Source organism: Colius striatus, chromosome 2 (assembly GCF_028858725.1).
Source record: "Colius striatus isolate bColStr4 chromosome 2, bColStr4.1.hap1, whole genome shotgun sequence".
NCBI lineage: Eukaryota > Metazoa > Chordata > Aves > Coliiformes > Coliidae > Colius > Colius striatus.
Genome location: NC_084760.1, coordinates 87,709,466 through 87,722,345, shown reverse-complemented (window position 1 = coordinate 87,722,345; position 12,880 = coordinate 87,709,466). Strand labels below are relative to the sequence as shown.

At 42.5% G+C, this 12,880-nt stretch overlaps 2 protein-coding genes across 3 annotated transcripts in view; both read right to left on the bottom strand.

Annotated features, from left to right (window-relative positions):
- Positions 1-4,488, bottom strand: part of PPP2R5A (protein phosphatase 2 regulatory subunit B'alpha) — a 47,067-nt gene extending 42,579 nt beyond the window's left edge. Inside the window, exon 1 of one of the 2 annotated variants that reach the window (XM_061991393.1) lies at positions 3,340-4,488. In XM_061991393.1, the coding sequence (XP_061847377.1) occupies positions 3,340-3,490 (151 nt within the window). In that variant the 5' untranslated portion in view covers positions 3,491-4,488. The remainder of the gene's footprint in view (positions 1-3,339) is intronic. The other variant, XM_061991392.1, reaches the window with a different exon arrangement.
- LOC133624861 (basic proline-rich protein-like) lies at positions 4,473-6,530 on the bottom strand. The gene is made up of 2 exons (XM_061989632.1): positions 6,499-6,530; positions 4,473-5,226 (listed from the first exon to the last, which is right to left on the bottom strand). The coding sequence occupies exons 1-2, from the start codon at positions 6,528-6,530 to the stop codon at positions 4,473-4,475; spliced, it is 786 nt and encodes a 261-aa protein (XP_061845616.1).
- Between the last annotated feature and the right edge of the window lie 6,350 nt (positions 6,531-12,880).

Below are 12,880 nucleotides of genomic sequence, written 5' to 3'. Positions count from 1 at the left end.
GCTGTTAACCAGCATGCTATTTTGGCTGCAGATTTTTACAAAGGATTTGTATTGTGTAAACTATAAAGTAACAAAATAAAAGGAGATGCAAGGGGGAGCAACTTCAACTTCTACCAGGTTTAACAATGATTTTCTTTTAAATACAGTCACAGTGTCTTCAGCATTCCTTATTCAGCTTTTCAATAATACAGTAAAATGGACACTCTCCTGAATAACAAACATATAGGAAACCTGCTAATATAATGGAAGAACACAGTACTAATTCATTTTATGTATCTTGAAATCACTCAGGTTTTGCTGAGCTTCTTAAAATGATGATAGGTATCCCACACAAAACTATGCCAAATGTCAATGACAACACACAATCTCACTGCCTCAACAAAAACTCGAAATTGGAAGAGTACCTACTATTTACAGGCATTTCTTTTGCTAGCAGTGACCCAACATGCAGCCAAATAAAGGAATTTTGGTAATACGTAGCAGCGGCACCATTAACTCCAGAAATATGTATTTTTAAGATGCTACATCTACAGACTTTCAAACAACACAGCTACGAAAGTGTGTTGCACAACCCTATCTGGCAATTTCAGTGGCAAATAAACAACAGTTCCTAGATAAAAGAAAAAAAAAAAGAAAACGACCCACAACACTACCTACCCATTACAGTATTTTTTTAAAAGGAGACAGGTAATTTTTACTTCTCTTCTGGAACATTCCTCCTTCCAGTAAAATAGTTGCAAGTATTTTAGGCCAGTCTGACAAATCCATTGAGGAGTTCTAGAATATTGTTTATACTTACTTTAGAATGGTTTTTTTTTTTCCTTAAAAATGTTTAAGACACTATAATACTAAACTGCTTTTTTCATCTACAAAACACTCCTTTTCCCCCCAATATAGGCTTTAAACATCTCAGATTTAACTACTTATTTGAAGAGAGCTGGAAAAGCAGAAAGTCTTAATCTAATTTCATAAGTGAATGCTGATCATCCTTAGGCATCATTATAATGACTGTACTTTCCTTTTTCAGCCCAGCTGGCTATTACTATGTAGATGACACTACACTGGCAGCACCGCAACTATTATTGAATTCCATCTTAACTTTAAAAAAAATGAAACAAAGCTTCATCTTCAAGACACAGGACTAGAACAAAGTTTTACAAAACAATACTATTATAGAGAGAGTAAATGCCTTTTTTTCTAGCACCTTTTCTGGTTTCAGTAGCAGGGGAGGTTCAACAGAGGAAGGAAAGAGGGAACCTCAAGCAGATGGAGAAATATTATCCTACATTTATAGCTACATTCAGGACAAATCCAACATCACAAACCCAAGGGAAAAAACATGCAGTAGAGTGCTATTCAACTTTCTGCCAACTGGCTAGTTGGGATACTGCAACTCATTAAAGTATATTTTGGGCACAAATTATTGCCCATTATTTATCTCTGAAGCAGGTTAGAAGACAAGTCTTTGAATTTAAATCATAAGCATAAAGACAGACGTGATTTTCATTTAAGAACTTAAGGCAATTACAACTACTAGAACACTGCTTAACTGAAGAAATTCCTCTAATAGTTTATGGCCTCAAATTTCTGCACATATGAGCTGCTGTGCCATGCAAAATTTGTCTGCATTGTAAGTAAAAAGTTGTAAAACCACACTCATAAAAATGTAAGATTTAATCACACAGAGTTAAAAACATAATATTAAGTCCCAGCTCAACAGAGAATGTAAACTTGGACATTTTGCTGATTTGAGCTGGAATTACTCCCTACATAAAACACGTATGCTTGACTGTTTGCTGGATCAGGACTCAAACTTTCTGAAGTCTGCCATCTATGTGCCGTATTTACCAAGTGCTTTTACAAGGTCTTAAGCATGGTTTTATAAAAATCACCTCTAAGGAAAATATACTGTCTAAACAGCATGTGAATAGCAGAAACTAAATCTCGACTTCAAAGAAATTATTCTGGTTGTGAGCCTCTCAAATCAAACTAGTGTACCAAGACAGGACACAACTTCACAGGAAAAAGAAAGTCCAAAACAAGCAGCAAGAACACCCCTGCTGTTGTAAAAAGCAACATCCAAAGCCACTGCAACAAACACACTAAAAAATCCAAAATCATCCCCTTGTTTCTCTCCTGCCTAAGCTTATTTGCATTTAAGAATATTTCTGAATTTAATAACATTTGTTGTAATAATTATGGACATGACTGCAAAAGCCATAAAAATCAAATGAGAAAAAAAAAAAACAACCCAAAACTTAGTACCGAGAAATATTTTTAAAATTTGCTGTATTTCCTTCAGATTTTGGATATTTGCTTCAAATCAGAAATTTCTTCCACCAGCATACAATGCAGTTTCAAAAACCTTATGACTTCAAGACTAGTGGAAAAAAAAGTAACATACTGGGTCATGTTAAGGTAATTGCTCTCCGTTATTTTTTAAGACCCTGTCAAATACTTTAATAGTAAGCTCATATTCTCTGCCTAACAACTATTTTAATCACTTTAAAGATAAGATTAAATATACAGAAATATACGCTGATGTTCAAAGGTGTGGAAGGTTGCAGTTAACTTTTGCTTGGTTTTCATAATCTAATGAACTACGTCTTTTCAGACTTTACCTCCAGTAGAAATTATAAAACCTTCACTATCTATTTTAACGTCGATGATACCAGCATCTACAATTTTCATTCACTCGTGTTTGCATACAGCACTGTGTGGGAGGTCTCGAAGGCAACTCCTGATCATTAAATAAAGACAGGCAAAACGTCATTCAAACACTTCCCAAAAGCGATGAGAAGGAACCAACAGATAATCACAAACTCTTTCCTATAACTCGGGATATTATGCCACAGACAAAAAGTTCCTCTTTGCAAAACCTCCCCGTGGGAGGAGCCACTACTAGCTCCTAGGGTTTAGTGTTCAATTCCCAGCACTCCTGAACTCAACTTATCGTCTGCATTTTCCACAGCAAGAGCTCAGAGAGCACACCTGCCCTCCCAACACTTACTCCTAATTATCCAGAGAAGGGGTGGCGAGTTAATAAAGTCGGTCCGCAGGGCACTAAACGTGAGCCGACCTGCTTGCAAGAGCAGAAGAAGCGAGCCCATCCGCACACAGAACTACCCCTGCAGGGTCCCTAAATGGAAAAGGCCGGGAGCGGAGGAGGACGCGGCTAAAAGGCCGATGGGGAAGGGGGACAAGGCTGGACAGGCGGCGACAGAGCAGCGCGGGACAGGCATGTTAGAAGCAGCAGTCTCCGGCGGCCCAGGGCATCGGCACCTGTAGCCGGAGGGCTGGGGTGGAACGGGAGGAGGGGGATGGACGGCGGACGAGTACCTTTGAGCTGGGGCAGCGGCGAGAGCTCCACCTGGCTGCTCTGGCTGCGGAACTGCGAGGAGCCCTGCGAGCGCTTCTGCCTCTGAGCCTTGCGCACCGATTTCCGTGTGAAGCCATCCACTTTCTCCGCGGCAGAGATGGCCGCCGACATGGCTGGGCGGTGAGGCGGCGCGGGGGGACGTCGCTCTCCAGAAGCATATATTAAACCCAAGGGAGAAGCGGACGGGCAAAAAAAGGTCTTAAAGGGGAAAAAAAAAAAATCCCTAAGCCAACCAAAGCCCAAACCCAAGTCCTCACGCCCGCCCGCGCACACCACACCGAGGGGGAGCGCGCTGGCGTCCTGGCGGCGACTGGGGCTGCTGGCTGCCGGCCGCTGGGGAGGCTCCGCAGTTCGGGCTGCCGCCTCGCTCCTCAGTTCCTGCTTCCCTCGCCGTTTCCTCTCTGCGCGGAGCTGGCTGTCCGGGAGGCGGGGGGAGAGCGACGGCCGGCCGGAGAGCGGAAGAGGGGGAGGAAGGGAAAGGAAAAACAAACAAACAAACCCAACGATAACTTTGTCCGGCGGGAGCCAAACTTTGCCGCTGCGGTGGGATGGGGGAGTGGAGGGGAATCGGGGGACGGGACGGGGCTCCTGCTCTCCTCAGGGCAGGCGCGACGCGAGCTGCCGCGGGCCGGGCTCGGCGGCACCGCTGCCGCGCTCCCGACTCGTTCGCTCCGCGTGCCTCTCAGCCGGGCTCGCCTGCGCCAGCCCGCGCCGAGCCCGCTGTCATCGGCCGGACTCGCCCCTGGGCCGAGCTCGTCGAGGAGGCGGCTTCCACACGCCCCTTCTCCGCCTTCAACCGCCGCCGGGTGCTCCCCGCGCCTCCGCCGTCATCCTGTCTCCACCCGCTCCGTCGGGGGCCGCCACAAAGTGTCTCCTCCCGCCTGAGCCGCACCGCGAGAGCCCCGGAGCCGGTGAGCTAGCGACCGTCCAACTTGGCGGTGCGCTGGGACTTGAGAGGAGGCAAGAGGCAAAAGAGGCGGGGCGAGAACAACCGCAAAAGGGGCAAGAAAGGGAGAGAGGAGCGGCCGCTGTTGACGGTGTTGGATGATTGACGGCGCCGGGCAGCCAAAGAAAAGAGAGGATCGTGCAACACTCACCCCTCCACTCCCCCCCGGCCTCGCGTAAGAGCTTGGGGAGGACGCAAGAGAGGGGACGCGTACCGAGGGCGGCGTGATTGGCAACGGGCTTGTCCAACCGAGAGGAAGGCAGGTGAGGTAGGCGGAGCTTTCCTGGCCAACGTGAAGCGCGGCGGGGAAGGGAAAGGGTGGAGGGGGCGGGCGGGGCGGGCGTCGGCCAATCCGCCCCGGGGGGTGGTCCCCGAGGGGCCATGAGAGGGAAGAAGCGGGCGTGCGGTTGGTCGCGCGCTGCAGCCGTTCTCGGAGCTCGCTGTTTCTGGGCCGCCCCTGGCTTCAGGGGCCCTCGCAGGTGGCCAAGGCCTCTCCTCTTGTGGAGCCCGGTCCCGCTCGCTGTCAGTTCTGTGGAGACGCGAGCCGTCAGGGGGACCGGCGCGGGGGCAGCAGGTGCAGCCGGCATCCCGGGCCGGGGCCATCTTCCCGCCGCGGGCGCCCTGCCCCAGCCGCCTTTGGGCCTTGAGGGGATAGGGTGGGAGGAGGCCGAAAAGGAAAGGAGTGCCAGCTGTGGGCCTCCCCCGGGGCCCGAGGCGTGCCTCCTCCCCAGGGCCGGGCCGTGGGCGCGCTGAACGAGCCGGGCATCCCGGCTGCGGCGTGCCCGGGGGAGTGAAGGCGGTGAGGCAAGGCAGGGGCTTGCCTGACAGTACTGGAGGTGCTGGGAAAACGACAGTCGCGCTTGCTGATTTGAATAAGCCATCTGGAGGTGCTCCTCGCGTCCTGGTTAAAAGAGTGTTTAACCGTGAGCAGGGCGCACGGAGTCACGACGGCATGCGGATGCGGTTTATGGCGTCTTGTAACTGCTTCTTACTTCTTTTCCTTCACTCGGCTGGTACCTCAACGATTTTGGTCTTCTCATCTCTATTTGAATTTGTCACTTAGGAGTCTGTGTTACCATGGTGTTTGCCTTCTCACGCTGAGTCACAATCTCGTTTTTCAGGCTGAAGGTGCAAAATTGCCTGAAACAAGCACAAGCTTAACTTTCAAGAAGTGAATATTTATGGAGTAACTAATTCTTCTTTGTACCATTTATATGATTCGGGCTGAATTGTGACTGCTGCAGCATATGAAAGTCATGATTGTTTGCAGTACACAGCTACATTAAAGCCTGACTTTTACTCTATCCAATTTCCATATACAAACAACCCCCCTGCTTTGAACTGCAAATATATGGAATGCCTTAGCTTGCAGTCATTCACACAGAGATAAGGACATATTACTTCTTACTATATAGTTTTAGGTACCAATTCACTAAACAAGTATTTGTAGTATTATAAATACACACTGAAGTTTCAGTAGCTGTGGTAGGACTTAAATACCTTACAGTAACTGTTGCTCAATGCCTTCATGAGTAACAGTTATATGTATAAATCATATTTAACAACGTAGATTATAGCTTTATATGAATATAAAGAAAGAGTAAGACTTTGGAAGCCTATTCAATACAAACTGTTGTCTATGTTTTGTGGATTTATAGAATAGGAGGGGTTGGAAGGGACCTTTAGAGATCATCTAGTCCAACCCCCTTGCAGAAGCAGATCCACCTAGATCAGGTCACACAGGAACGCATCCAGGCAGGTCTTGAAAACCTCTAAGGAAGGAGACTCCACAACCTTCCTGGGCAGCCTGTTTCCTTCTGTCATTCTTACCTTTTTCCTTTCCTCTGACAGCACACACACTTGTAACTTTTTAGTGTATGATTATTTGTGTACCTCCCAAATGTTTTGCTTCTGGTGAAATAATCCTGAGTTTTTGGAAATGGATGGCGAGTACTCTAAAAAAATACTTTGGATTCAGTTCTGAATACAATATATCTAGAAATTATAAGAGACAAGTGTAATATGCTGTTGTAGATGTGTAGACTTTGTATTTAACTTTTTGAATATATTGTAAAATCCATTTTACACACAAAACAGCAGCCTTTAGGCATTTATCCTTTAAACTGCCAGCTCATGTATTCACTGCAGTAAAAGAAGTCTTTGCATTCTTTACTTCGTTAATTCAAATTTCACTTCACGACCCATGGCTCCTATTGAGAGGCTCAGACCCTGTATCGCTATTTTCCTCTGTTCCTGCCTGCCCTCCAGCAGCTGTCATTTTTTTCTGCACCCATTTTTAGAAGGTGACACTGCCCAGTGTGTTCTATGTGTTGCTTATTGGCAGCTCAAGCTGTCCTGCCTGTTGCAGTGTCAAAGAGTCTACCTTAAAGTTTCATCAATTAAATATTTTGGAATTTGTTAATGAAAAGCCTTATATAAGTTCTTAATAACCCTTTTTTTTTTCCTGAGATTTCTTCAGGGTTCCTAGACTTTAGATTGGCTGCCATGCTGTTTAAAACTATGCTGTAAAAATACATTGGCAGTTGAAATTCATGATGCAAAGACCTCAGTAAATAATAGCTATAGTCATATCAATTGCATGGATGAGATTTTCAGACTGTATCTACATTTATCACTCTGAAAAGAAACATGAGTGAAATCTGAGTCAATCAAAAAGAAAATGGTTAATTGTCTCAAAATAAAAAGTGGTTTTAGCTGTTAAATTTTCTCACGTCTTTTTACTATAACCCTTCTCTTTGGAAAAGAATCAGCAGCAGCTGTGTAGATCAGCTACAATGTCACAAAGTGAAATGGTAATGTTTGAATTACTGTACGCTTGAAGTCAGTGAAATTACGTGGATATATGAAACCATTGGAGTACACAGGCCTGTGGGACTGGGCTATTTGTAGAAAAAAATGAAAGTGAGACCTCTGACTAGCAGTAAGTACGTTTGAGGAGGCTGGAGATTGCCCTTCTCCAGTTTTCGCACGTGCTGCTTCCTACACATCTCTTGAAGCTGCTCTGAGTCAGCTTCTGAACCCTCTCATTTTTAAATTTAAAGGCAGCCAGTGATGATGCCAGGTTATAAGCTGCTGGCTCCAAATCCGATTCATAAAAGTTTGAGGTGTTCACTGAGAATGTTTTAAATAGTAATTTTACGCCAAGCTATTCCCACCCTTAAAGCAGAGCCCTCAGTATGCACTGAAACACCAATTCTGCAAAACCTCATGTGTGTCTCCAGCTTCACTTGGGAGAAACTCATTATGTTCATAATTAAAAATGGAGAAGCAACATTCTGGAATGGATTCAAATACAAGTTTATTTATTTCACCTTCTTAGCAGCTTTTTACTCAGGAGTGAGACCTTTGGAAGGGTGAAGTAAAACATGACATTAACTTGCAGAATCCTAACCAGCTTGGCTTGGAAAGGTGGTACTTCGAGTGCCAGCTTGCTAGCAATTTTTTGCTACAGGGAGTTTGCGTGGTTGCCGGCAGATGCAGAGTTAACTGTGTCTCTTCTTCCCTATTCTTCTGTACAGAGCTTAGAAGCTAAGCTACAAAAACACTAGCTCTTCTCAGAGACAGTGGGAGGAATATTTCAGCAAAGATGATGCCCTAAATGCATAAACCTTCAGCCGGGAAAGTGTGTAAGAAAGCTTATGAAAACTTATTTCCTTCTCAAAATGACAATTTTTAAGAAGCCCCCTTGTCTGCAGTTGTTCTCATATTTACAGCTGCACCACCTCATTAGTTTTTCAGGGTGTTCGAGCTAACTTCAAAAGCTTTCTGGGCTAAGGCTGTTCTCTTGCAAGCATACATGGAATTAGGTTTAAGCACTTGGACTGTCCCAGTAAAATCAAGCGAGCTATTCACATACTTCAGGTTAAACTGTATATTTACACATGCTGTGGTCTGCAATGGCCAGTCACTTTCTAGCAGAAGTGTTCCCAAGCCTTCTGCTTGATAAATCCTTAAATAGCATAGCATTGGTTATCCTAGGGACCATCTGTTACCTTCCTCTCAGAGCAGAATTTGAAATTCAGGGGTTGGAATTCAGAGATTGGTGACACTTTTTATTGTAAGGGCCTCAAGTTTGATTTCCTTCGTAGTACCTATGAATACGTCATTAGTCTTTCCAGGCAAAACTATGCATATGGGTACATGCAGACAATGGATTGTTAGAACTATCTCTTGATTCATGTTATTATTTTTAAAAAAATTCTAGTTAAATCTTCTGTCAGACAATGCAGTGTGATTGTGTTGCAAATAAAAATGCATTTTAAGAAGTTTGCACAGAGGCACACACACACGGGTACAGTGGCTAACATAACTGATAGTCCAATGAAAATGTATCCCAGTTTAACTCCTTAATTCTGCCTGTGTCTTGCACTATCATTTTGGGTGGAAACAGCACAGTCTGAGAATTTAACAGCAGTCTTTCTGTCTCAGCAAGATGCAAAGCATCCCTTAGGGACATAGGTTTACAACCAAGCTTTCAAAATCAGTTAGCATCTTTGCCGTAATGACATTTCCTTAGCAAAAAGCTACAGAACAAGAACATGTGTGTATTAACCTCTTTTCTATGCTGAAGATTTGTTAGTATTTTATATATAAAACAAGAAAAATCTCCAGCAGGAGGAGTGGATTCATAGTGGTTTTAAATGTAACAAATGGCTCTTAGGTTCACGGAAATGCAAAAAGAAACCTTCAACCAACAACCAGCCACCACTGCCAACAGTAAAAACACTGTAGCTTTTCCTCTTCCACTTTCTAAATGCTTTTGTCTGTGGCAAGCTAGATCTTTGTAAATACCAACAGACTCTATCCTCAGTGTTACAGTCTTCTGTCAAGATTTTTCAACATGGCATTTAGAAAATAAAAAAGAACTATTTCTGTTGTGAAATGTTTGCATGTAAAAGCAAACACCTGGAAGCCTGAGTTCTTTCAGAAATAAATCCTAATGCTCAGTGAAGGGAATTAAACAAACAAACAGCAAGGTTTATTCTGTCAGCTTCTCAGCAGGCTAACAAGAATTACTGCATGCTAAGAATCAGTTGCCTTTGAAAACTTAATGAGTATGGCAGCCAGAGAAGTGCAAAATGTGGCCAAGAGATGTAAACTAGACATATAGGCTGTAACAAAGAGAAATGAAGAGGATTGGGAAATCTCTCTGTAACTCCAAGGTGGAAAGGGTTTGCTGTACTAGCAAACCTAGCAGTTAAACAGTGTAAAGTACTTTCTGTAAAGAGTTGGTTTTGCATCTCAAATTGTAATTCTCTTCCCTTGTAATTCCATTCTCCTTGGAGAATAACAGCAGAAAAGTATTTTTATATTTTCGTCTGTCTCTGCTTTGATTTAGCAACTTGAAACAAAGAGCCAAGTCTACCAGACAGCCAGTTCTCTGTGGCTCACTGGCAAGTGGGCTGACATTTATTGTGTGCAAATCTGTCTTCTCTAACCAGGTTCAATTTCAGGCGATATCTTTTCAGGCACACTTGTGGATACTACTGATTTGTCATATAGGTTATGCAGCTTTTGTGTGCAGTTGTTTCATGTTTTCAGGTTTTTCTCAACTGTTTTGAGAGCTGCAAAAGAGACTTATAAGAGACAGCTGTGGTTCTTATGTAATAACACAGTTACCAGAACTGAATCTTTAAGGGGGGAAGGAAAGAAGTAAGACTTAAGATAAAACAGTAGGCGTGGGTAAGCACACAGAAGAGATTGACATGAACTTTAAGAGAGATGTAAATAATGTTCATAGTAATTTAGTCATTTGTCTTTTTGTCTCTTAACATCAAAAAATATATATATTTGCCAGCAGATTAAATAAATGGTCTTACTGAGAATTCAGAAGTGTGTACCTCCATGTTGGGATTTGTCTACCTTGGGGAAATCTATTGTTTTCCTTACAGCAATAGAGCCATAGTGGGCAAATTAAAGCAGCACAGTAATGCCTCTGATTTTTCCCTAGGTGGGTGTGCTCTTAGGCATGATGGTAAAGGTGGCAACACTTGTTTCTACCACAGTGAAATGTGACATTATAGTAAAAGCTATCTCTCGCAAGTCACCGTCTAGAGCAGGATGCCAGCATTTCCCTGCTTGTGCTAAAGGATGGAGCACCTCCGGTGACCTGACTTGCTCTCCTTCCAGCGGATCTGACACCACAGTCACTAAGCCCAGACCATGCAGCAAGCTCACTTAATCCTACCCAGTGAACACATGAGCCACAGTTTGCGTTTCAGTCTGTAAATTGTTCTTTTGTTTTGCAGGCTTTACTGAACACAGTTTTATTTCATGTGACTGTGCTATTTATGGAGGAGTAAATATTGCCGGGGGTCTATTTAAAAAGGCCAATGACCTGGATTTTTTTCCATTTGGATTATCTCCAAGAGTCAGACATGTTTAACGACTGATTTTTTTCCCTTGTTGCTGTAGATTGCCGTCATTTCTAATGTCTTAGATCAACACCAACTAAAAAAGACAAAGATTTTGAGTAAAATCAACTTCATGCAGCATGAGTGTGGTTAGACAGTATGTGACCTTGCCATTTTAGGAAGAGATTCATTCGATGCTGAATTACCAGTTATCAACAGAGCATGTTTCTAACCTCTGAACATTTGGCTTTTCATACAGTTAAGGTAATTCCACTTCACAAGTCTGATTTGTTACCTTTTTTTAAAAAAACCTCACACTTTTTATTTAAAGTGTATGTCCACATATTATAAATAAATAAAAAATCCCCAGATTTAAAGAGAGAAAATGTTCTTCTTGCTGTTCTTACAGTCTAAATACCAGTATTGCTTTACTATGTAAGAAGCATAAATTTAAACATTGCCGAGAAAATAGGGCTGTACTTTCACTTCTAAGAAAGAGCTTTGTGAATGCAAACAGGTACCCAAATGTCAGCAATATTAAATATGTTTGAGTATTCTTAACAGATAAGCCAACTCTTGATTTTTCAATATATAACATTTTTAACAATATAAAATTAGTTGGTCACAGTAAGCATGATGGGCTCCAACCTGAAATTTTGCTGTAGACATCTTTACTCAGTCATGTGAAAACATAAAAACGTATCGTTTTTATACTAAATGCCATTCAATGTATTTTCTAAAGTTTGTGAGGTTTACTGTGCCATTACAAGGCAGCCTGGCTTCAGTGCAAAGGTAGCTTCAAAAGTCACAGCCTACTTCTTCCCTCAAGAGGTGAAGCAGGACAGGGATGTGATTCTCTCAGGCCAAAGCCATCATCTCACGTGATTGCTTTTCCTCAAAATCTCATCTTTACTGAGGAAGGAGCATACTGGGTAACACTTAGATAGCTCAACACCCTTATTAAGTAAATGATGAGCAAATCTTTAGTGTTATTCTGATCTGAACCACACTATGCCATGGAGTAGCCATGCTATACATGTTGCCTGTGCACAAGTTCTACCAGTCCCGCTCAGCCCTTCAGGAGAGTGCCAAGAACTGATGACAGAGCTTCTCCTGTTGATGCCTTAGGAGACACAGTTGAAGGTGTTGGGAAAAATACTCCACATTGCTAGTCAAACTAGTCGAAATTTGCACTGACATACCTTCAAATGAAACAAACTTAGTCCTTGGAAAAGGTATTTTACAGAGAATAAAGCCTTTTTTGAAGGTTTTCCGCACAAGCCCACCACTGATTACTTTGACCTTCTCATTTTTGGCATCCCTCTTCAACCATCAGAGTTTACCAGTATGTTATTTCACACTTTAAAAAGACATTGTGGAAACTGAGTTAAGTGAAAGTTAAGTTGAGTGAAAATTGTTACTGTGAAGTGAACTACTGTCAGTGACATCTGCAGCCTTCATTAAGATGAGCTGTACAAGTGCTGTTTCATTCTTGGTTGTAACATATGTTTTCAGTTCTTGTTTGTACTACTAAACAAGAGTTTTCAGATTCTAACTCAAACCACCCTTCAAAATTAAATTAGCTAAACCTTAATTAGCTGGCACTGATCAGAACAGATTGCAATGACTACATATGCTAACCTAATCTATCTCTTTGTTAAAATGTTGACAGCTTTTAAGGAAATAAAAAATTCAGACTATACTCTGTCTTAATAGACCTCAGAACTGTCTGAGGTGAAGCAGAATAAGTACAGTATAACCAAGCACCAGCTGTAATTCCTTTCTAGATTATTTCTCACTGATAAATAAGTTAATACATAAAACAGACCTTGAAGTAAAAATACGCTAAACTATTTTGTAACATATGCCCTATTACAGGAGTATCTCAGAATCTTCTTCCATCTTTCCCTTTCTGTAAAAACTGGTGGCCTGATTCTTCTCTGCCATATTTTTTGGAGGCCATAAACCCACCAAAGCTGTCACAGTTACAATGATGTAAAATGTACTAACTTATGTCATTAAGGACTAACTCCTCAAGTGAGCCTGAAGGCTAAATTTTTTAATAAAAATTGTAAATATGCAGGAATTTTTTCCTCCAGAAATTTTAATTTTATTTTAATATATCAATTTTTCTTTAAAATTGTCATTAAAGTGGCCATCCATTTTCTTACAGAACAGATA